Here is a 22445-nt window from a genome sequence, read left to right as displayed (position 1 = left end):
CGTGACTACTCATGGATGTGTATTTTAATAAAAATAATTCTGTCAAAATACAACAGGAGTTTTTTCATCTCTCAAGTACAATTTAATAGGGTGTTTTGTGTTAGAATTCTCTCTAAACCCTCCCACGCCCACAAGTTTCATGCTAATGCCAAGTATCAACTTGCGAGGACAAAGGCAGAACCAGTGTGCACAATGTGGAGGACATCTGTTTCAGCTGTAGTTACTAATGGAGGAAAACCCTATGCAAAGAGGTGGCACCTGAGGCACCCAGAGTCCATGAACCAGCCACAGGTCCGGTGCACGGGACCGGCGGTCAAGTAGGGCTCTGCTGCCTGGCTGCCACACAGCATGCATACCTGAGTTGTGAGCAACCAAAGGAACTTTCAGCTCTCACAGTTCTCTGCCTCATCTTCTTTGTGCTTGCTTAAGGGGTAGGAAGGCGCTGGGTGGCTGGGCAGTACCCCCTTCTCAATGTCTTGGTGTCCCTGTTCTGGCGGCCTACCCCCAGCCACAGATTCATGTGGGTGAGGATCAGAGGTTCTGGCTTTCTTTGCATGGTCTGCCAGCGTCCACTCTGGAAGGAGTGACCGGTTGGTGGCACAAGGGGGAAAGGTAAATAGGGAAGGCTGCTCCCCCAGGGCTGGACAACCCAACAGAGCCAGGTCTTCTTCCTGTCCCCTCAGGTCAGGTCCAGCCCTTCACTGGGGCTCCTTCCAAGTGCCTTCCCCACCGTTGGCTCCTGAAAGCAGGCTGGTAGGACTGGGTGTGCATAAGGGGCTCCTCTGGCTGGCAGGCAGCCCTGGACTATCAGCAAGATAGTGGACTCAAGCAGCTTGGTTTTGGTCCTCTCCACGGCTTGTGGGGCAAAGGCTTATGTCCCAAAGGCAAGCTGTCCAATTGGGACAGAGAGCCCCTCTGGAGAGGAACAGAGTAAACAACTTGGACTCAGCTGAAACAGTGAGATAAGGCACAGAAAATGGGGAGGTGGCCACGGGTACTGAGCGCGAGCCAGGAGGACACCCAACCCCAAGCAGCACACAGCTGTCCCAGGCCCTCTCGGGCCCTCTCTCAGACACTCCACAACTCAAGCCCAGGCACCCATCCCCATCCCTGACACACCCCTGAAGGTACCAGCTGCTCAGACACTGCTGGGGGCCTCACCAGCCTAAGCCCTCACTCGGTATTTAGCTTCAGGACTAAACAGTGTTGCACAACCCACAGGGATGAGGTTAGTCCCAGCTCTGCCACTAATTTGCTGTGTGACTTTGGCTAAGTCATTTAATCTCCCGGGCCTGTTTCCTTATCTGTAAGAGGAGAGGATTGGTGGAATAGATGTTCTCTGAACCCCATTCCAGCTGCAAAAGCCTCCGGTTTTAATTCCCAATCCTGCTCAGCTCTGGCCATTTTAACAGCTTGATGTATCCAACCTCTGGGTTTGGGAGCTAGACATCCCCAGCCTTGTACAGGATGAGTTTCCTTTACAGACATGACAACACCACCCCAACAAGCCATGGTCTGTGGGGTACCAGCTGGGGCCCTGGTGGAGACCAAGCAAAAGCAGCAGCCTGTAGGATCATGTCCCAAGGGAGAACTCTGGCAGAGCACAGGGCCAAGGCTCTGACCCCATCACCAGCAGCTGGTCCAACTCAATCACTTCTGTCCAGCTGTGGGCCTGGCAGGCAATGAACATCTCAGGCCGTACCACCATCCCTGTGTCCGCTGCCAGAGAGCAGGAGCTTACCCAGCCCTTGCCCAGACAGGGACTGGAAGTTCAATTTCTGGCCTTGCCCCTTTGCGAGGGCTGCCTGTGCGCTCCCTCTCACTGTGAAGCAGGTAGGGAAATCCCAGCCCCTCCTGGTGCTCCTCTGGGTAGGCCTCCTCCCTTCTTCTTCCTGGGCAGTCAGTCCTCTCCACGGATGGCCTGCCCAAGTCCTAGCAGTCAACTCAGCCCTTCCTCTCTTGATTCCCTGATGGCAGTACCGGGACTGTTTGCCCCACCAGCTGTGAGGATCCATCTGAAACAGCTGGTGGGACATTTGCAGAGCCCATGAGGTCCCTTCCTCTGGCCAGCAAATACTCGTAATAGTCTTTTCTAAGAGTGTCTGGGGCCAAGCTGCAGGGAGCTGCCTGGCACAGCTGCAGTGAAGCCTGGCCTAGTAGGTCAAGAGTTCCATCCACTCCAGGAACTGGCGGCCCAAGAATCTGCCTCCACAAAGTCCTAGCTTCTCAACAGAAAGCATTGATTCCATCAGAGCTGTGCAGAGACGGTGAAGATCCAGGCAGAAAGAAGGCAGCCCCTGTACTCAAGGGCTTCTGTCCTGGAATGGAGAGACATCCTCCCCGCTGCCTGACACACAGCAGCTCTTGGGTCAAAGGCAGGTAGTTTCCAGGCAATCAATTTAGAGTAAATGAATTATTTGGCCATCTTAACGACAAGGGAAAATAGGATGTTGAAAGGGGGAGAAAGGAAGGGGCAAGGCAGGCAGTGAGAGGCAGGGTAGAATGGTAGATAGTGTGCTGGCCAAGGACTCCCTACTCCCCTGCTTTGCTGTATAGCCCTGGGCCAACTCATCCCTTCTCTGAAACCTCAGCCCCATAGTTCTCTGCTCAGCCCAGCTCTCAGGGGCCTAGGGACCCACACCTTTCAGATGCCACAAACCAACTTAGCCTGACCTGCCCACTAAGTGGTCCCCAATGCCTACTGGGCTTCCCGAGGCTGCAGCTGGGCCTGTGGCTCGACAAAGGGGAAGCCTGAAATAAACTTATCACTTGGCTGAGGTGACAGAGATGATTCTTTTTTAATGAGTTGGACTCAAATAGAAACATATGGTGTCTGGACAGCCTCACCCAAGAGGTGCTGGACCACTAACACTACGATAAATACTGTGTCTTTTTTTAATATATATATTTATATATATATATATAATCTCATTTTTTTTACTTATGAAAATAATAAGCTATCACCAACTTGGATAGGCTTCATCACTAAATTAGCAGAACCCAGCTCAGCACAAGCTCTCCAGAGATAAATACTGGTGGCTCAGTCAGGAGGAAAAAAAAAAAAAGATTAAAAAACCCAACCCCTCCTCAAAACAAAACCCCCCTTTCAAAGTAGAAGGCGCTACATGAGAGTAACCAGCCAATACTGTGTCAGAGGCCGCTGCATGTGAAGGGGAGAGAGAGTCTGAGGGCAGGGTAGGGGGAGGAAGGAAAAGAAGAAGGAAGAAAGGAAGGGAGGGATGGAGGGAGGGAAAGGAAAGGAAGAAAAGGAAAACAGGAAAGGGAGTGGGGGAGGCCAGGCAGGAGGAATGGACTCTGCCCATGGCTTCCAGGTCCCTGCGCCAGATGCCTATGGAGGGCAGGGCTGCTCCAGCCCTGGGGCTGAGGGAGGGCCAGGCGGGGCCAGCCAGCGTGGTCAGCTAGTGCAAGTAGTCGTCGACTCTGGCAAAGGAGCAAGATCCCAGGCCAGCTCGGGCCATGAGCCGTAGACATTCAGATGCCTGACCCAGGGCGAGCATCAGAGGGGGCTGCTTTGGCAGGTTCTGAGACTCTGTGGAGGAGAGACAAGGCCGGGTCATTGCTTTGCCCAGGAGCTGGGCTCAGGTCAAAGTTCCCTTAGGAGCAGAAAGTGGGGGCAGTGGACAGAATCTCTTGGAACACAGTGTTCAGGAATCTCTGTGTACGTCCCAGCCACCAGTCTATGGCCCCCCAGCCATTCCAGGAATCTGAGGACCTTAGGTCTCTTCAGAGCCATGGGCTGGCCAGGCCCACAGTCATAGGCCAGGGTCTATCATGATCTAGCCAGCCAACTCAGTTGGGCAGAGGGAGGTCAGGATTTAGCTTCAGCCATGGAAGCCCAAGTCCTGTGGGCCACCAGAGTGCCCAGGCAGAGCTCACTGCCCTGCTTTGGACAAACTTCAGCCATTCCTAGGGAGAGAGGGGAGGGGCCAGCCCAGGCACTCACGGACCAGCTTCTGTTTCCGTTAGATCCACTTACCTAAAATGGCGCTGTTGAGGGCAGCACACACTGGCTCCCTCTGGATGGGGTCAAGCTGCTGGCCAACTGGGCAGCTCCAGGGGTCTGAGTATGCCAGCAGGCTAAAGGCATCCTAAGGGAGAGGGCATTCTTGAGAAGACTGTGGGACATACCACACACATGTACCTCCATGGCTCCGGGGGGCATTCAGGGCCCTGCATGGTGCCCAATGAGGGCACTGCAAACCCTGAGCATAGGGTCCCGAAGGACTGTGCCCTCCCCAGAGCTCAGAGAGGGCTGCATATATCCTGGGAGTCCTGTTTCCCACTGTGGACTTGACTAGAGTCCCCTCTGTCCTGTTGCTGCTGCCCCCAAGGCCCTCCCAGAGTCAATGTGCCCCCATGCCCACACCAAATGGGAGCCTGCTCTGTATGAGCTCCTGGCTTGTTCTATACCTGCAGCATCTCCGTGTGGGCCAAATTCTTGCCGTACTCTCGGCCCAGCTGCTCACTCAGTGCCTGCAACTCTCGACCAAACAGGATAATCCTTTCTGTAGCAGCCTGGTTGCCCCCACAGAGCTGCCGCCGAGGATGCCCATCATCTGTGCCCAGAGCCCAGCAGAGAACAAATCATGAGGGGTAAGGAGAGAAGGGGAGGACTGGGGTGAACACCCCAAAAAGGAGATGGCAAGAAGGACTTTAGGGGCACTGCCAGAGGCAAATGAGGTGGACCATCCATAGCTGAGGTGCTTTTAGTCCACCTAGCACATGATCTAGGAGTCTGGACTCAACTTTCCCTCTTCCCACCCTGTACAGTGCCTGTAAGAATGCCCATTCTCACCAACTCTCTCTAGCCTCAGACACAAGGGCCCTGGTCTCAGCAGCAGGCCAGGGGTCTTCTCACTTCCAAGCACCCGTTCCTGACTAAGGCGGCAGCGGACCAGGTCCATTTAGAGCTTCTCAGGCTGACAAAGTCTGCCCATGCCAACCCCCTCCCAGGGGGCAGAAGGCATCTGGACTGAGCCATTACCACCCATGTAACACCATGCTGGGCCATGGTCCTTACCCATGCTGGACTCATCTGTCTGTAGATCCTCGTGCTTGTAGGCGCCATTGACGATGCGTGTGGATACACTCTCCAGCACACCATTGGGGTAATGCTCTGCTTCCATCTCCATCTCACTGTCACTGTGGAGAAGGGTTGAGGTGGGAGTTGATGTGTTTGGGAGCAGCCTGGTTGGGCCTCCACTCAGGCTTTAGCCACAGGTTGCTGTGGGTAAATCAAGAGGTCCTAGGAGCATGAAAGGCCTCCCAGGCTCCAACACTTGGCCCCTACTCTGACATCAGCTATCCCCAGGGGCCTGTTGCCTGATTCTCACTCTTGTCCCAATGCTGCCTCTGTGGCCCTCCCCTTCCTGGCCTTTGTCTGAGTTGGCATACCTCTTCCACCCATTCCTCCCCCACCCCCAGTGACCAGGGACCCCTGAGAAGTATCTCTAGGCACCAAACTCAGGTCAAACCCTGAGGTATGCCTGGGGGCAGGTGAAAGCCACCTGTAGTCTACAGCCTAAAACCTCTGCTGCCCAATCTGTCTGACCTCAAGCCACACCCAGTAAGTTTCTTCGGTGTAGACCCTAGGGGTTCTGCCAGGCCTGGTGGTGTCAGTGCTTCTTGAGAAAGTCAGGGCTGAGCAAAGTGGCAGCTGGATCACCGGTAGGGCCAGAAGCTGGAGCCAATACCTGGCCTGGCAGGTCAGCAGCAACTACTCCAGGTACAGACCTGGGGTGGAGGTGGGGGGTTAAGGGCAGGGGGTGGCACTCAAAGGACAGGCTGCAGTGAGCCCAGCTGGCGCAGAGCGGAGAGGAGGAGGAAGAAGCAGAGCAGGACAGGCACCTGGTCTCCTGGTTACTGGTGCTGCTGTGGGGCTGGGACTTGGTGGAATCTGTTGAGTTGGACTCGGAGTAATTGACGGAGGATGGGGATGAGGAGGACGAGGAGGACGAGGAGGAGGAGGAGGAGCTGGGTGCAGGGTATTTACTGTGGTTCTGTTTGCTCTTCGTGGATGCGACGCCGTTGCTGCAGCTGGGACTATCTGCTCCTGGAAACCAGGGAATAGTCAGAAGAAGAGGGGCAGTGTGCCACAATGGGGCCCCAGGAATGACCACAGTGGTCCCATTTCCCTTCCCCCAAATCCAGCAGCGAGCCCTGAGCCCAGCCCAGGGAAGAGCATGTGGGTGGCCTTTCTTCTCCACACCAGTTCTCCCCCGAGCCCTCTGGAGAGTGGCTGACCTGTGTTGTGCATGTGGGAACTAGGGCCGTGTCGGGGGCTGAGGCTGGGGGAGCCAGGGTAGCTGTCCTGGGACTTGGGGCTTCGGGAGCTCAAGCTGCGGACCTCACTGTCGGTCCCATTCACCATCTCCACAAATTGTCGGCACCTGCAGAGGGAGCAGAGCGGCAATGCTCTGGGCTTGGTCTGGGCTGTATGTTCCCACCACCAGCTGAGAGGGGCTGGGCTAGGGGGGAGCTGGTGGTGCCCAAAACTTACTTGAGCATGAAGAGCAGGTTAGGGTTATGCTCCAGCAGTCCTGGATAGAAGCGCTGTGTGGTCTCAATGGCCTCACCCACACGGCCCTCCAGCACCAGCTTCTGGATCTCTGCAGAGAGCAAGAGTATGGCAGTGAGTGAGGGGCCGTGGACCTTCTTCACCGCCACATGCCTGCACACTACCAGCTCCGAAGATGGACTAGCCGATGGTCAGGTGGGCTGGCTCAGAGTGGCATGTCTGGTTGAGATGCTCACAGAAGAAGAGGCTGAAGAAAGAACCTGGCCTCCCAGACCCACAAGAGACCCTGGTTTCTGCCAAGTGTCAGGGAGTCCTCAAAGAACAACAGGGGAAAACAGAGGCAGGACTCGGTGCAGAAGCAGGAGAGCAAATGTAGAGGCCTGCTCCTATGGAGGTCAGTCACTGGGGACCTGGGCATGGGGAGGGGTCTTGGCTGTGGGAGCATGATCTGGGGCTGGGCCACCAGGCAGCTTGGTGGCCCTAGGGGCTCCTCTTGAGGCAGACGTCTCCTTTCAGGCCTCACAGTGGGGTGGCAATGGGCACACAGTGGTTTCTGGGCCAGGGCCCGAGTCTTGGCAGTCTTCAGGGGCTGCGGCGTGCCCCCTGCTGGGAGAGGAGGTCATCCTCCTCACACGGGCATCTCTGACGTGACACCTCTCAGACCATCTGCATCTTGCTCTTGCTCTGGGGCCTGGTGCATCTTGCTGGGAGCGACTTCTGGGTCTGAGGCTCTCATTCGTAGATCCCAAGTCTGGGATCCCTTTCCGTCTGTCTGGCTGGGCGTAGCTTCTCTGGGAGACACAGACACATGCACATACACAGAGACGACAGGCTCAGAGAGACGCCAACAAGCACACACAGACACACACGTCCACACACACCCATTCTCCTTCACTCTCCTCTCCTCTTCCTATCTCCTTCCTGGGCTCTGTTTCCTCTTTCCCAACACCCTCCTTCCACAAAAGAGCCCCAAACACACAGTATACAGGCCAGTATGTACACTGGCAAAGTTTCCTCTGGCTCCTTCCTTTGGTTGTCTGCAAAACGCAGGACCAGAGGTGGGCACAGAGAGAGGGGCTACCACAGCAGCCACTGAGAACCAGCCTTCACCCTGTCTGACTACTTCAGTCCTTTCTCTGGCCGGGAACAGGCAGAACTACTAAAGCTGAGTAAACGGGAAAGGCAGGACATTGGTCTGATAAGATGCAAACACACTCTTCCAGAAGACTCTGAACAGAAGGCTGAGTAGAATCCAGGATTCGGGGGAAGCAAACAAGCATGGAGGAGGGGGACCCAGCCATGCCAGGCCCCCGCCTGTGCGGGGCTGTCAGAGTGTGCCGTAGGAAGGCTGCACTGAGGCACTCATTCCCATGCTGCCGGCCTGTCCATCTGGGCAGTGTTGGCTTGAAGGAGGGACAGAAGCAGAGCCTTGGGCGGGGCTGGGGCTGGGGGCTGGTCTCCTGGTGGTAAGGACCAGAGCTGAATGGACTCCTGACAGGTGACCCAAGACTGCCATGGGCCAGAGAGCAGAGTTAGGGACAGGTGAGGGAAGGAGGGAGAGGGGAGAGGAGAATCAACCTTACTTTGTCTGTTCTTTATGGATGCTTGTTCTTCCTGAATCGGGGTTTCAGTCATTCGGGCAAAAGCCGTGGCTGTGGCACAATAACCATGATGCACCAGGTAAGATGAGACCATGCTAGAAGAAAGGAAATGCTCAAGGTGACACTCTAGAACTGCATTTCTCATTGATCACCTGATGGGACAAACGATCTCCCTGTCTGGACTTCCTTAAACACATCTTGGAGGTGCAGCCTCCACAGAATGAGAATAAAGAGGCTGCAACAAAATGAAAACTCCCCCCGGTGCCATGCAGTCAGGCTGGGGAAGGGCTAGTCACCACAGCTGTCCTCACAGCTTGGAAGAGGGGCTGCAGTTTCTCTGGAATATGCCGTCCACAAGCGGGCAAGTATGATAACAAAAATACGCACACAGGCACATAGCATCCCTTACAGCAGCGGCTGCCCCCTGTGAACTGCGGCAAGCCCAGCGATGACCGACAGTCTCTCGGAGGGCTTCCTGGAATGGCAGCCAGCCAAGCCATCTAGGAGCTGCCCAGAGGCGATGTGTGCCATGTGCGTACCTTCTAGAGACACAGCAGCTCCTCTGTAGACGGCCCCGCATGCCCGGCATAAGCATTCCAGTTCCATTCCAGCAGGTGAAACTGGCCCTGAGGAGTGCTGGCTCTGGAGGGTGATGGGGAGCTAACCTGTGACCCAAGTCACTCCACGATATGCCACGAGTCAGGGGCCCAAGGAGCCAAGATATAGGCAACCATGTGGCCAAGAGGAACACAATCTCTGGGAAATGACCTGGAGAAGCGCGACACCCAGGCGCCATTTAATCACACCGGCAGCTGGCTGAGCAGGGGCATGTGTGTATGTGTGCATGCACACACATGGAGGGCAGAAGGGTGAGCCCGCACATCTGATGTGCACAGAAGTGAGTACCTTGGTGTAAACATGTGTCCGATGTCATTATTGTAATTGCCAAACACCAGTGTGAAAGGCACAGTGTCCCCTCGTGTTTTAAGGGCTAAGTGAGATGATACATACAAAGTGCTTAGCACAGTCAATAAACCTCTGATGATGAAATTATGTATTTATATTATACTCTGGATAATTATATTATTATAAACACAAGGGCAAACATTTTTGACAAAACATGGTTCAGATGAGTCCACATGCATATCAGATGCCACTAGTATATATGGCCCATTGACTCAGTAATTCCACTTCCTGAAAGGACACCAAGAAAATAATCTTAAAAATGAAAGCTCTTTACTTACAAAAGGGTTGCCTATATAAGCAAAAGAGAAGAAATAACCTGAACCTCCCACCAAGGTGGGTAGGTCTTGGGCAAATACTACATATGAACACACACCGGCACACATATACACACATACAAACACGCTGTAAACTGAGAGCATCGTTCCCTCCCCAACACGGCTGGGGCAGCTCCACCTCTCACCTTGCCTGTCCCAGCAAGCCTGCTTCAGGGACTGGCATTATACTGGCTAGCCCTCCAAGGAAGAGCTTCTCAGTAGCTCTGAGGGCTAAAAACAAAACAGTGCTGCTCTTCCTGAGAAGGGTCTGGCCACCTAACCCCCGCCTCAGCCCTCCCTTATGGCCTGCCTCCATATCAGTCCTTTAAGAAAGGAAGACTGCACGAAGAACCCAGTGTGCAACCCAACCCCCCCACCCCGGGGGACCCTGCTACCTGGGTGCCTTTGCAGGGCAATAATCAAGGCTAGTGGAAGCCCAGCCCTTCTCTGCCCACCCGTGGGAGTCAAGCTAACAAGCTAGCCCACCTCTCGGCAGAGTGGGTACTGGTTCTTGCCTCACTCAGGCCAGCAGCTGGCAAGTAGAAGAAAGACCCAAACCTCGCCTCCCTTCAGATTCTCAGCAAGACTGGCTTCCAGGACAGTCTGAAAACTAATCATCCAAGAGCCAGATAGGCTGGCCTCAGGAGGATTCCCTTCCAGGCACCACTGCCATGAATGCATGGGACTTAGATGGATGATGACCCTGAGAGATGACCCCAGGCCAGAGTCACAGCATGATGCATATTCCCTATGGGGCAAAAAAAAGTCCACAGATGAAGAGACCACAGGGCATCCTAGTACATCCTCTGCAAAATGACCTGGGGAAGGAAAACAGCTCTGCTGGTGATATTACATGCAGAGCCTTCCAATCCAGGTGAGGGGGCAAAGGCTTAATTAGGAACAGATCTGGAGAACTGAGCAGAAGCCGTCCATCTGTTAAGAGGGAAGTAGGAGAGCAGCAGGCCGAGTCACCCTGGGAGGGCTTTCCAGAAGGAACGGCTACCCACTGGAGTTCATAAAGGCAGCCTGAAGCAGTGCAGGGGCCTACAGGAGAGTGAGGCCCCTGGGATGGGCCAGGGCTGGGTAAGGGTGGGAGTGGGGCACTCACTTCTGCAGCACCGCCTGCCATTCGCCAAGCCGAGCACTGATGGGGAAGCAGTGCACAGTGCCTTGGACCTTGGCACGCCACTCCCGCATGTAGTCCTCAATGTCAAACAGGAAGGGCTGCTGCCCAAAGTTGGCGTCCACAATCTCCCCAGGTGTCTGCAGGCCTACGGTGGGGTAGAGGTTGGCCTGAGGAGGAGAATGAAACGTCAGTTGGGCCCTGAGAGCAATGGGGCAGCAGGGCCTCGCCTTACCTCTGGTGCAGGGAGGGAAGGCGCTGGCTCCTGCAGGCCACTACTCCGGCTTTTGAAAGAATTGCAAGGCTGAAGGAGGCAGGACTAAGCCACATTCTGCCCACCTCCCTAACAGAGACACCATTCCCCAAAGCTTAAGGACAGAAAGCAAAAGAAAAGCAAGCCAGGCTCAAAGTGGGGTCTCTTTCCCTGCCTCAGAGGCTATGGTGTCCCCAAAACCCAAGGTCCCCTTTTGGGGCTCAGCCAGGGCACAGAGAGGTAGACTAGGCTCCACAATCCTACAGAGATGCCCATGAAGTTCTGCTACATGGGTGGATAATGGCTCCTTTCAGAATGATCTAGGACCAAGGATCCCTTTGACACCAAAACAGGGGTATACAACAAGGCAGGAAGGGATGGGGGTGACAGGAAAGGAAGGCAGGGAGGAGGAGAGCAGGGCAAAAGGGGGTAGGTGGATTTGGACCCCCAGATGCTGGCAAAGGGTAAAGAGGGGCCACTGCCCTTCCTGTCAAAGGCACACTGAGGGGAGGATCTTCTGGCTAGTGGGGTTCGGGAACGTCCCTCCATGGGTGGTGAAGCTCCCCACTTTCCATCTATTCCCTGTCATGGCCAACTTTTGCCCGATCACTCCCTCACTCATTGCTTCCTGTGGCTCCCCACTGCTACTGAACAGTATCTTGCCGTCCTCCTCCCCATTGTCACTGGGCCCCCAGTCCTCTCTTCCACCTTCCATCCTCAGGCCATGTGTCACTCCTGAATAGCACGTGCCTTTACTGCACGCTGGGTTCAGCCTGCCACAAGCTCTGAATCCTAAAACCTCTTGCTTCCTTCCTTTACCCTCCGAACCTCCATGCCATAGGCAAAGCCCACCCCCTCCAGCAGGCTTTCCCGTCACTGGTCTCAGTGACACTCCCCACCCTGGAGCAGCCATACACTTCCTAGCACTTGGCGACTGCCTACATTCATGTCTGCTTATCTCATGTCAGGTCTCCACAACCAGACCATTCTCTAGCCAGGGTCAGAATTCTCCTGTCTTTCTCTTTGCCTAGGACCACAGCCCCTCCTCTGGGGCTTCCAGGTAGGACAGAGGGATTCTGATCTAAAGATAAGAATTTCTAACAGGATCCTGGGTCCTGTAGTCTGGGCTTCAGAAGGCCACTCAGATCGCAAGAGCAATTCCTAGGGCATCACAGGGGTGCTCAGGATCCCAAGGCAACCATCAGAGTGAGCAAACCTTTCCTCCTTCCAGAACCCAGCCAGGGCACACAGAGCCAGGCCAGGCTCCCAAGAGTCTGGGTGGAGGCCTTGCACATGTGACGAGATCTGTGATGACTCATAATAACGAAGGACTGGGGTGCAGAAGATGGGGATGAGCCGTGAACTAAGCCAACAGGAAACCTCACCCTTTTCTAAGAAGAGAAAACGCCACAAAGCGTACCTCTTTGGCTTGGGCATACCCTGTGTGGTAGCAGGCTTAGTCCCCTAGGGTAGTAGTCTTCCTTAGGTATCTCTGATGAGTAGTCACTGGGACAGGGCTCCCAAACAGTTCCGAACGATTCCCTATACACCCCAGTCCACTAGCTGTAAGCCACACAGAACTGGCCCAGACCAGCTGAGCCATGGAGCTACCCTCCTCTCCCCCCGCTACCACCCCCCCAGCTGCCTTTGGAAAGGCCACAAATCACTGTCACCTGCTAAGAGTCATGGAGGAAGACCAGGCCCCTTGCTGCTGGAGAGAGAGGAAGACCAGGAGGGTCCCCTACTGGTATTCTCAAGCTGACAGCACAGCTTACATCCCTGTTTGGGGAAAGGGCCAGACTCCACACCCTGCACTTGCAGGTCCCCTGTGCTCCATCCCAGTCAGCCCCCAAGAGCCCAGAGGGAGGGGACCCAGTAACAGTACTTACCGGGAGGTCTGTGAAGGCTATACCTGCAGAGGGAAAGAACAGAAATCAGGCCACTTGGTCTCCCACGCCTCTGTGGGACCACAGAGGGTCCATCAGAATGGCTGGGGAGTGGCTGGTCACCACATCTCTCCTATGGTAGAGGCCAAGCATGTGCTAGGGCCTGGTAGGTTTAGACCCTGGCCTTCCCTTTGCTGGGTGGCCTGGCTGGAAGTAAAGTCAAATACTTGAATATTTGTCCACAGCTCTTCCACTCTCTCAGGGTAAAGCCTGCTAGGAAGGCCTAAACCCAAATAATCTACCCTAAGGCCTCCTCAGGCCTGATCCTTCTTTTGATCCAACATGTATTTACGGAGACTTACTGTATATGCCAAGCCCTTTTCCATCCATCACCTCATCTGATCTGTATACCAGCTCTGGCGAGCAGGCTTTCTTATCCCCATTTTATAAATGAGGAAAGTAAGCCTCAGAGGTGAAATGATTTGCCAACAGTCATAAAACTAGCATAAGTGGGAGGCCTGGACTCTTTCCTAGTCTGATGCTCCGACATCATCTCCAAGCTGACAGAGAAGTGGAGACAGGGAGGGTTGCAGTGCAGCTCCAGCCCATACCCATCCAGAGTCTCCAGAGGTTTCAAGTTGACAAATCCTAGGTTAACACTGGCCTGTGTACCCTCTGACCCTTCTGCCAAGAGAAAGAGCTGCTTCCAGGTTCCTCAACCTTGAGTTGGAAGTGAGAGTGGAGGAAAGTGGGGCCCCAAATATGTGAGCAGAACAGGCATCTCAGAATATCCACCAGAGCACTCATGTTCTGTAGATTGAGAAACGGCTCACGGAGAAAGGAGACCCTTCCAAGGACCCACAGCCCTCCCATATTTAGAAAATTTCTTATATCTTCTAGAAGCTCCTGAGCTTTTGGACTGAGAAGTTTCCGAGCCACTCCTTGGAGGTCCCAGTCTGCTCCTCTAACTCCTACCCAGAAAAGAAACTGAAACCCAGCAAGAGAGAAGAGCAGGTGAGGGTTTGACAGTAGGTCTCCCAGTGAACCTGGGGCCAGAATCCTGTCAGGCAGCCGGCACGTACCATGTGCCTGCTCTGTGCTGGGCCCTGGGCTCAGGGCCTCCCAAGGAACCATTTAATCCTCAGTACAACCTTGGAAGGTGGAGACCGTCCTGAACACTAGTTTACAGATTAAAAACCAAGGGGCAAAAAAATAAAAAAAAATAAAAACCAAGGGGCAGAGAAACTATTTACATTCTTTGCCCGGCTGTTTTGCTCCCTAGTGAGGGAAGTGCATAAATCCCACCATCTGCATGCCTGAAGCCACTTCTCAGCCCCACATGCAGAGCGGCAGTCCCAGAGCTGGCAGAATGGAAGCTGGAAGCCCCTCTGCATCCACGGGAACACTTCAGCGTCCACCCCCCAGGTCTGCACAGGAGCGGCCTTTGTGGATCTCAGTGTGGCCAGGTTGCTGTTGCTGCTATACTCCCAGCTCATGGAGAAGACCCATGGGCCCTGGAAGAAGGAGGTCCAGGCTCCGTCAGTTATCTGCAGTGTCACCCTGGCAACGGACCCAATCTTTCCAAGCCCATCGGAAATAAGGGGTAACACTAATCCTGACACTTCAAGAAAGAAAGGAGAAACTGAGAAACTCTATAGAGACTGCTTCAAAAACTGTGAGGTCTTGGTACAAGCTGGCTGCAATTGTGCCACAGGGTGAGGCAATTGCCACACTTTTGGGCAGGGGAAGACCTACCCTGGCTTGCCCAGCTCTATCTCACAATGGCACTCAGGAAGGACAAGGCCTTGAGGTGTTTCCAGGAAGATGAGGAAATAGGCTACTCCACCCCCTATTGCACCGGATGGACAAGGGCAACACTGCTCCCCCAACCCTGCAGGTCTCTGGGAGCCTCTGCAAGGCCAACGTAGTGGTGAGATGTGGGAAAAGGTCAGGCAAAGATCCAGGATGCAAACAGAACATTCAAACTTGCTGATAAGAAGTGCTCTGAGCCAGAGACATAAGTCAGGGGTCAATAAGGCTGAGGGTACAAAGCCTCTAAGAGCACAGGGCTGTATAAAAATGACTCTGCAGGGGCGCCTGGGTGGCTCAGTCGTTAAGCATCTGCCTTCAGCTCAGGTCATGATCCCAGGGTCCTGGGATCGAGCCCCACATCGGGCTCCCTGCTCAGCGGGAAGCCTGCTTCTCCCTCTCCCACTCCCCCTGCTTGTGTTCCCTCTCTCGCTGTGTCTCTCTCTGCCAAATAAATAAAATCTTAAAAAAAAAAAAAAAAAAAAGACTCTGCAAGTGCATGGACCACTTGTAGGTGAAACATCAGTTTCCGGTCTCCATTCATTTGCTCATTCATCCTTCCATCAAGTATCTGCTGAGACCTCCCAGGAGCCAGGCCCTCAAAGTGCTGCTGGCTCCACGCAACTAATAATTACACACACAACTGACCACTGACACAAGGGCAAGTGCCGTGACAAAGGAATGATGGGGCAAAGCAAAGGAGTGGGGAGGTCAGAGGTAGGAAACATCATTCTGCTTCTCTAAAGGGGAGAGGGTTAGGGTTTGGGTTCTGAGGGTAGAGAGCAGTGACTGATCCCAGGTGAGATTCTGAAGCACACACTACTGATAAGCTGGCTTGTGGAAAGGAAGCAAGGTCATTAGAAGATCTACCAAGTAGTCTAGAATTCCAAGTTCACTGCCTTTCCATTAAATTTAATGATCTAGAAAATGCAAGGGATAGGCCATATGCATTTTTTAGTAAGGTCTCAGTAATATCCTTGTGGAAAAGACAGAAAAACAAGAGTTTCAAACTAACATAATGAAGTGATTCTCAAACAGCTATACCCTGAAGGATGCAGATCTCAGCCTTGTCCTCTTCTAATATTTTTTATCAAGACCTTGATGAAAACATACATAAACATGTTTATCAAATTTTAGGTTAATACAGTGCTGACAAGGCTATCAAATATTTGAGAAAGAACAAGCAAAATCACAGAAGATCCTGACAGGCTGGAAAAATAAGTGTATCCTCCTAAATGAGTGAGGTCTTGCATGAGATCTATAAAATATATGAAATAGGGAGATAAGAGTTTAAAAACAATGTGAGGGTTTGAGCTGATATTAAGGTGGCTGAAAGCGCCTTATGGACCTAGGGACCTGACTGACAAAGAGCTCAGGGGCTTGGCATGCCCACAGGGCCCAGAGGAGGGAGATGAAGGTGCAGACAGCAGGGTACACCCCAAACTTCATTCCATGGCAGGTGCCGTGCTCCAGGTAAATGTGGACAACCTGGAAGAATGTGACGAGGGCAGGTATCCATAGCAGATGAGACTGAGGATAGGTGAAGGGGGGCATGGGTAAAGAGTGAGAACCCACAACAAAGGCCCTTGGGACTCTAACAGCAGAAAAGGAGCCAGGAAACAGCTGAAGTCAGAGAGCAAAGTGGGTTGCAAGAAGCCATCTTGAGACCCTGCCCCTAGCTGCCAGCTCACCAGCTGGATGCCAGCAACTACAGCTAGGTAGCTACGGATTTCAGAGGAGGATTTCTCCAGATGTGCACTTGAGTCATCTCCACAGTGTTCATGCTATGCTCTTGGCTGCCCGCTATGGGCTGTGGCATCTGACTGTCCCGCTGAGGAATGATGACTCCTGGCCTCTCAGCCCCAGCCACAAGCAAACCTGATTCCCACTCATGTACCCTAATTCAGCCCAGGCTCATCTCATGGAGAACCCACACAGAAGTCATCTCTTACTGCCTCTCAAGCCAGGGGATGCAGGCCTCCTAGAAGTTAGGTTCTAAGTCAAATGTCCAACTCCCTTTTCTGGCAAGGCCTGCGGCCAGCCTAGCTGGTAGGTTTCTGCCAGATCAGAGACCACTGCAAACCCAAACAGGCAGGCCCAGCGTTAGGCACTACCTCAGGGCCACTTTGGCCAAGGTCTCCTCTCACTCAAGAGCCAAATACCAGTCAGCCCCAGTAGGGCAAGCCATCACAATAGCCAACGTCTCCCTATCTCCCAGGCTCTTATCCTAAATCTCTCCACATGTACAGGGTTGCTCTTCCAAGAGATCCTTCAGGGCCCCCATCACCCTCCACTGCTGCTCCTCCCAGGTTCCTGATCCTGGTTAACAGCACCACTATCCAGCCATTTTTTCCATCCTCCCTTCTTGCTAGTGCACCCCATCTGTCACTAAACCCTGCTGGGCCACCCTGGCCTTTGTCAGGCTTATTCCCCATGCCCTGTACCAATCACCACGGTCTTGCCTCGGGCTATCTGCCTCTTCCCCAGGCCCTCACTCCAGTCAGTCCCTCCTTTGCAGTTACATCAAAGGACCTTTTTTTTTTTTTTAAGATTTTATTTATTTATTTATTTGACAGAGAGATAGAGAGCACAGATAGGCAGAGTGGCAGGCAGAGGCAGAGGGAGAAGCAGTCTCTCCGGAGCAGGTAGCCCGACTCGGGGCTCGTTCCCAGGACCCTGGGATCATGACCTGAGCCGAAGGCAGACGCTTAACTGACTGAGGCACCCAGGCGCCCCTCAAAGGACCTTTTTAAGTAGAACTCTGTCCAGGCTGCTGTTAACCCGCGAAAAGGCCAGAAAAGACCTGGCCCCATCTGACTCCAGCCTGTCTATTTACCTCCTATTCTAGAGCAGACCTCCTGTTGCTCCACAGCAACTAGCACCTTGCATGTCGGAAGGGCCAGCCAAAGTCAGGGCGCAGGCCACACACATGCAAACCACTACCACTGGCAGGTAGGTAGTTCTCATCAATGCCAAATCCTGCTCCAGCAAGTGTCACACAGGCGAGGGGCACGACCATGACCTTGCTCTTTTCTCAGCACTGACCTTAATAAATGCTGCTAAATGGACGGATTAACAAAGGAAGCACCTCTGCTACCTTCCCTTCACTTTGCAGGGCTCCAATGCCTGGAAATGGCTGCAGTTCCCCAGAGCTCGGCAGAGGATCAGTGACACTGCTTTGGCTTTCAAGCCCGCCTGTGGGCCTCTTACCAATCAAAGTGGCTCCACAGGGCAGACCCTCTAAGGTCCCCTAGGCACCCACCAAGGCTGTGGCCATTCTTGGTGTAGAAGCAGGTGCTGTTGATGAGGTTGACACAGCAGCCAATCACGTCTCCTGTGGTGAATGTGGGACCATAGGGCTGGCCAGTCCCGGAGGAGCAGAATGAGTGCCCATCATCACCGTGGTAACCATAGGAATGTTTATCCCAACCTGTGGAGGAAGAGAAGAGCAACAGGTGAGTGGAGGTACTTGAGGCAGCCAGAGACACCGCCTGGGTCTGGGCCCCTCTCCCCAGCCTGCTACCACCTCAGTCAGTACTCCTGGCCTCTCAGAGCCAGCTGTGGACAGCGTCTGGCTATGCCAAAAGAACAGTGAGGCCAGCAGCTCACGACACCTGAGTAGCTGAAGCAATCAAGAGGCCCAAGCTGTGGTTAACAAGAACCAAAACCATGAATGACCTGGAAGGGACTTACCAGAAGGCCATGCATGCAACAAGGAAGCGGTCAGGGAAAGTGTCATGAAGGAGAGGAGGCTTAAACTGACCTCTGAGGGGTTTTTAAACATGTTTTTTAACTGAAGTATAATTTACATGTAAAAAGATTCCCCCTTTTTAATCGACAGTTCAACAAGTTTTAACAAATGTTACCACCACGATCAAGATACAGAAATTTCCATTGTTCCAAAAAGTTCCCTCATGCCTTTCGTGATCAGCCCCACTCCACCCACCCCCAGTCCCTGGCAACACTGATCTGATTGGTTCCGCCTCTTCCAGGATGTCATATAAATGAAATCACAGAATACAGAGGGTCTTGTGTCTGACTTCTTTCACTTAGCACAACACATCTGAGATTCATCCACATTGTTTAGGTGTACCAGTATTTTGTTTCTTTTTATTGCTGACACAGTACTCCATTATATGGATATGCCACAGTTTATCCATTCATTAGTTGAGACATTTGAGTTGTTTCAATTTTTGGCTATTATGAATAAAGCTAATAAATATTTGCATACAGGCCTTTGCATGGACATATGTTTTCATTTCTCTTGGGTAAATACTTAGAGGTGGTATTGCTGGCTCATAAGATAAGTATATGTTTAACCTGATAACAAACTGCCAAACTGTTTTCCAAAGTGGCTGTACTATTTGCATTCTCACAGCAATATATAAGGTCCAGTTTCTCACCAACACTTGGTATGGTCAGATGTTTGGGGTTTTTTTCTTTTGCTTTTAGCCATTTTAGTAGGTATTAGTAGTGTTAATGTCATTGCGGCTTTAATTTGCATTTCCCCAACGACCAAGGATCTTTTGAGCATCTTTTCATATATTGAACCATCAATTTATTAGAAAATTATTGAACTATCCAGATCTTTAACCAGGTTTTTAAAAAAGATTTTATTTATTTATGAAAAGAGGAGGGGGAGGGAGAGTGGGGGGAGGGGCAGAAGGAGAAGGAGAAGCAGACTCCCTGCTGAGCAGGGAGCCAGCTGTGGGGCTCAATCCCAGGACCCCTGGATCAGAACCTGAGCCGAAGGCAGACGTTTAATGGACTGAGCCACCCAGGCGCCCCTTTAACCAGTTTTTAAAATTGGGTTGTGTATCTTATTAAGCTGTAAGGATTCTAGATATAATTTGAATACAAATTCTTTTATGTGTTTTACAAATATTTTCTCCCAGGTTGTGGTGTGTCTTTTCATTTTCTTAAGTATTTTTCAAAGGCCTGCTGGGATTTTGATTGGGATTGGGTTGAATCTACAGATCAATCTGGAGAGAACAGATAGCTTAATAATACTGATTATTTCAATCTCTGAACATAGTCTATCTCTCCTTTTATTTAGGTCTTTAATTTCTCTCAACAATGTTTTGACAAATTTATCTCTACTTTACTTTTCGGTTTTTTTTTTTTTTTTAAGATTTTATTTATTTATTTGACAGAAAGAGACATAGCGAGAGAGGGAACACAAGCAGGGGGAGTGGGAGAGGGAGAAGCAGGCTTCCCGCCGAGCAGGGAGCCCGATGTGGGGCTCGATCCCAGGACGCTGGGATCATGACCTGAGCCAGAGGCAGATGCTTAATGACTAAGCCACCCAGGCGCCCCTCTACTTTACTTTTCATGCTGTTCTAAGTGTTATCTTAAAATTTTAATTCCAATTGTTTCTTGCTATTATATCGAAATGTAACTGATTTTGGGGTTGGGGTATAGGATCAAGGTTTCTTTTGGAGTGACAAAATGTTCTAAAATTAGATTAAGATGATGGCTGCACAACTGTGGACATGCTAAAAACCACTGATTTGTATACTTTTTTTTTTAAGTTTTTTTTTTTTTTTTTTTAATCTGACAGAGAGAGAGCACAAGTAGGGGGAGCGGCAGTCAGAGGGAGAGGGAGAAACAGTCTTCCCTCCTGAGCAAGGAGCCTGTTGTGGGGCTCAATCCCAGGACCCTGGGATCATGACCTGAGCCAAAGGCAGACCCCCAACTGACTGAGGAGCCACCCAGGCGCCCCTGATTTGTATACTTTAGATGAGTGGTTTTTATGGCATGTAAATCTTATCTCGATAAAGCTATTAAACATACACACATATATTTGACTTTTTATATATTCACCTGGTGTCCTGCAACCTTGTTAAATTCAACAATTAGTTCTGGTAGCTTTTATGAAGATTCTTTGGGATTTTTAAATTTATTGTCTGAGAATAAAGACTGTTGCATTCTTCCTATCTATTCTGCATGTCTTCTATTTCTTTTTCCTGCCTTACTGCACTGACTAGAGCCTCCAATACAATGCTGAATAGAACTAGTGAGAGCAAAAGTGAGACCTCTGAAGTATACCAGTTTTGTACAGGGAAAAGAGTGAAAAAGGTCATTCTGGGAAGGTAAAGGCATGAGGACAGATGGGATCAGAGGGTGTGAGCTGCAGAGGGGCCTGCCTGCCTGCTTGGCTAAGGAACAGGAGTAGAGCCCACAGGGCCATGGCAAGCCAGGACCTGCACAAGGTAGGCAAGCCTGACAGGTCTACTCCCCAAAGCAGCCCCTTCAAATAGCTTTCCCAGACTTTGCTGTCTCCCTGGGGTCTGAGCAGCATGCCCATGTGAACATGCTTAAACACACCCTTCCCTTCCCAAGTGGCATGGGTAGAAGTTCTCCCCTGGGAGGGAAAGTCTCTCCAGAGAGGCAGAGTGGTTGAGGATCGGAGTAGCTGAGAAAGGAAGGTAGGGCTCAAACATTTTTATTGTGTGCATATAAATGTGTGTAGTGGGAAGGGGAGGTTAGGCCAAGGGCAGGGGGGTGTGGGCAGGCTGTAAGCAGAGGTATGGGGGTGAGAGCAGATGGATGAAAAGGACAGTGGTTGGCAAGGGAGACAGAGGGCATGACTGGAGAGACGGAATTGACCAGACCCTAGAGCCCAAACTCTGCCCTGCATTTGGACTGCTGGGCTCAAGGGCAAGTTGCCCCTCCTAATCACATTATTCATCCCAAGCCTTGGGGACCCTGAACTTTCATGTCTTTTCAGCCAGGAACCCTGTGGTTAAACAAAGCTTCCCCGGAATCCATAGTGGGGAACTGGCCAAAGTTGAATGGCTCTCACTACTGAGTACAGGACCAGAGACCTGCTGCTCCCCTCCCAATGGCTCTCTACCACATCACAAGGAAACGATCTTGAGAACTGCCCAGGGCTGGCTTTAGAAGGCGCAAGGCCTCAAGCCAGGCTCTGTTCCCACCTTCCCCATTCTCCAGAGACATTGGGACTGCCTGGCTCAGGAGACAAGGTGCTACTCTGGGTATCAACCCATCTTCTAACCTCCCCAGGCCCAGGAGTGGGAGGGGCCTTTCCACGGCTGATGGGTACAGAGATCAGCTGACCTCAGGGAAGTGCTCTTCTGGGGCACAGCGATGCCCATTCCTGCCCCAAGAGGCAGGCTGATGAGGCTACCATAGGCAATGCCTCTCCTCAGGCCTCCACACAGGAGGCCCTATGGCTCCTGGCAGCAGCAGCTACTCCTCTGGTCTACAGAAAGCCACAAATGAAGGGGGTCCAGCTGAACAGCAGTGAGGACCAAAGTGACAATCATCCACCAGGTCTGGCTCAGACTGTGCTTCGTGGCTCCAGGCCTGCCCACCAGCTTCCCCTGCCTCAGGTTCCACATCCACACATCCACACTAGTCACAGCAGTCCTCCCCTCACTCTCCTCCTGGATCCTTCGGATGGAGCAGGGGCGCGTCCCACATGTGACACAGTAATACCACACTGTGGCAACCTGTGAGGAGAGCGCCGCAATAACCCTGTGTATTTGATCCAACAGGTACTGTTGCTTCCACCTCATCAAGAGACAGGGGCCTTGCTCACCAGCCCACAAAGCTGAGAAATTGCTGAGCTGGGATTTGCACCTTCAGATTCCAACACCCACATCTTTCCTGTCATGGGTCCTGTCTCATTTGGGGTGGTAACCACCTGGGCAGTAAAACCATTCCCAAGCCCCTGACCCATCACCAGAAGAGAGTGGTTCGATGCACTGGTTTTAGGGAGCTGTGGACCTCGGATCTCTGACTTGCAGTGAGTCAGGGGGCCTCCAGGCCAGAAATGGGGGAAGGCCCAGACCTCAGCCCTAGAGAAAGACACAGGCACTGGTGCCCCCTCCCTGAAGGCTGCAGCTGCCTGTCTCTGCTCTCCAGGGTGTCCCCACCTTCCCACCTCACCAGGCAGCCATGGCCAGCTGACCAGAAGACACATTTCCACC

At 52.4% G+C, this 22445-nt stretch overlaps 1 protein-coding gene across 4 annotated transcripts in view; it reads right to left on the bottom strand.

Annotated features, from left to right (window-relative positions):
• Nucleotides 1–6: 6 nt before the first annotated feature.
• The window catches only part of RANBP10 (RAN binding protein 10), a 65160-nt gene continuing 42721 nt past the window's right edge, over nt 7–22445 (bottom strand). For 2 of the 4 annotated variants that reach the window (XM_045890897.3, XM_064580958.1), the window contains 11 exons: nt 17753–17920; nt 12685–12707; nt 10528–10712; nt 8122–8234; nt 6521–6629; nt 6265–6410; nt 5869–6073; nt 5042–5163; nt 4432–4577; nt 3998–4109; nt 7–3550 (listed from right to left, as the gene is read on the bottom strand). In XM_045890897.3, the coding sequence (XP_045746853.1) occupies nt 3420–3550; nt 3998–4109; nt 4432–4577; nt 5042–5163; nt 5869–6073; nt 6265–6410; nt 6521–6629; nt 8122–8234; nt 10528–10712; nt 12685–12707; nt 17753–17920 (1460 nt within the window). In that variant the 3' untranslated portion in view covers nt 7–3419. Of the gene's footprint in view, nt 3551–3997; nt 4110–4431; nt 4578–5041; nt 5164–5868; nt 6074–6264; nt 6411–6520; nt 6630–8121; nt 8235–10527; nt 10713–12684; nt 12708–17700; nt 17921–22445 lie in introns of those variants that run through there. The other 2 variants (XM_054511291.2, XM_064580959.1) reach the window with 2 other exon arrangements.

The sequence above is a fragment of the Mirounga angustirostris genome, unplaced genomic scaffold (genome assembly GCF_029215605.1).
Source record: "Mirounga angustirostris isolate CCGP_5_RB_7025 unplaced genomic scaffold, mMirAng1.0.hap1 SCAF_16, whole genome shotgun sequence".
Lineage (NCBI taxonomy): Eukaryota > Metazoa > Chordata > Mammalia > Carnivora > Phocidae > Mirounga > Mirounga angustirostris.
Note: the sequence above shows the minus strand (reverse complement) of the source record. Positions and strands in the feature narration are given on the sequence as shown.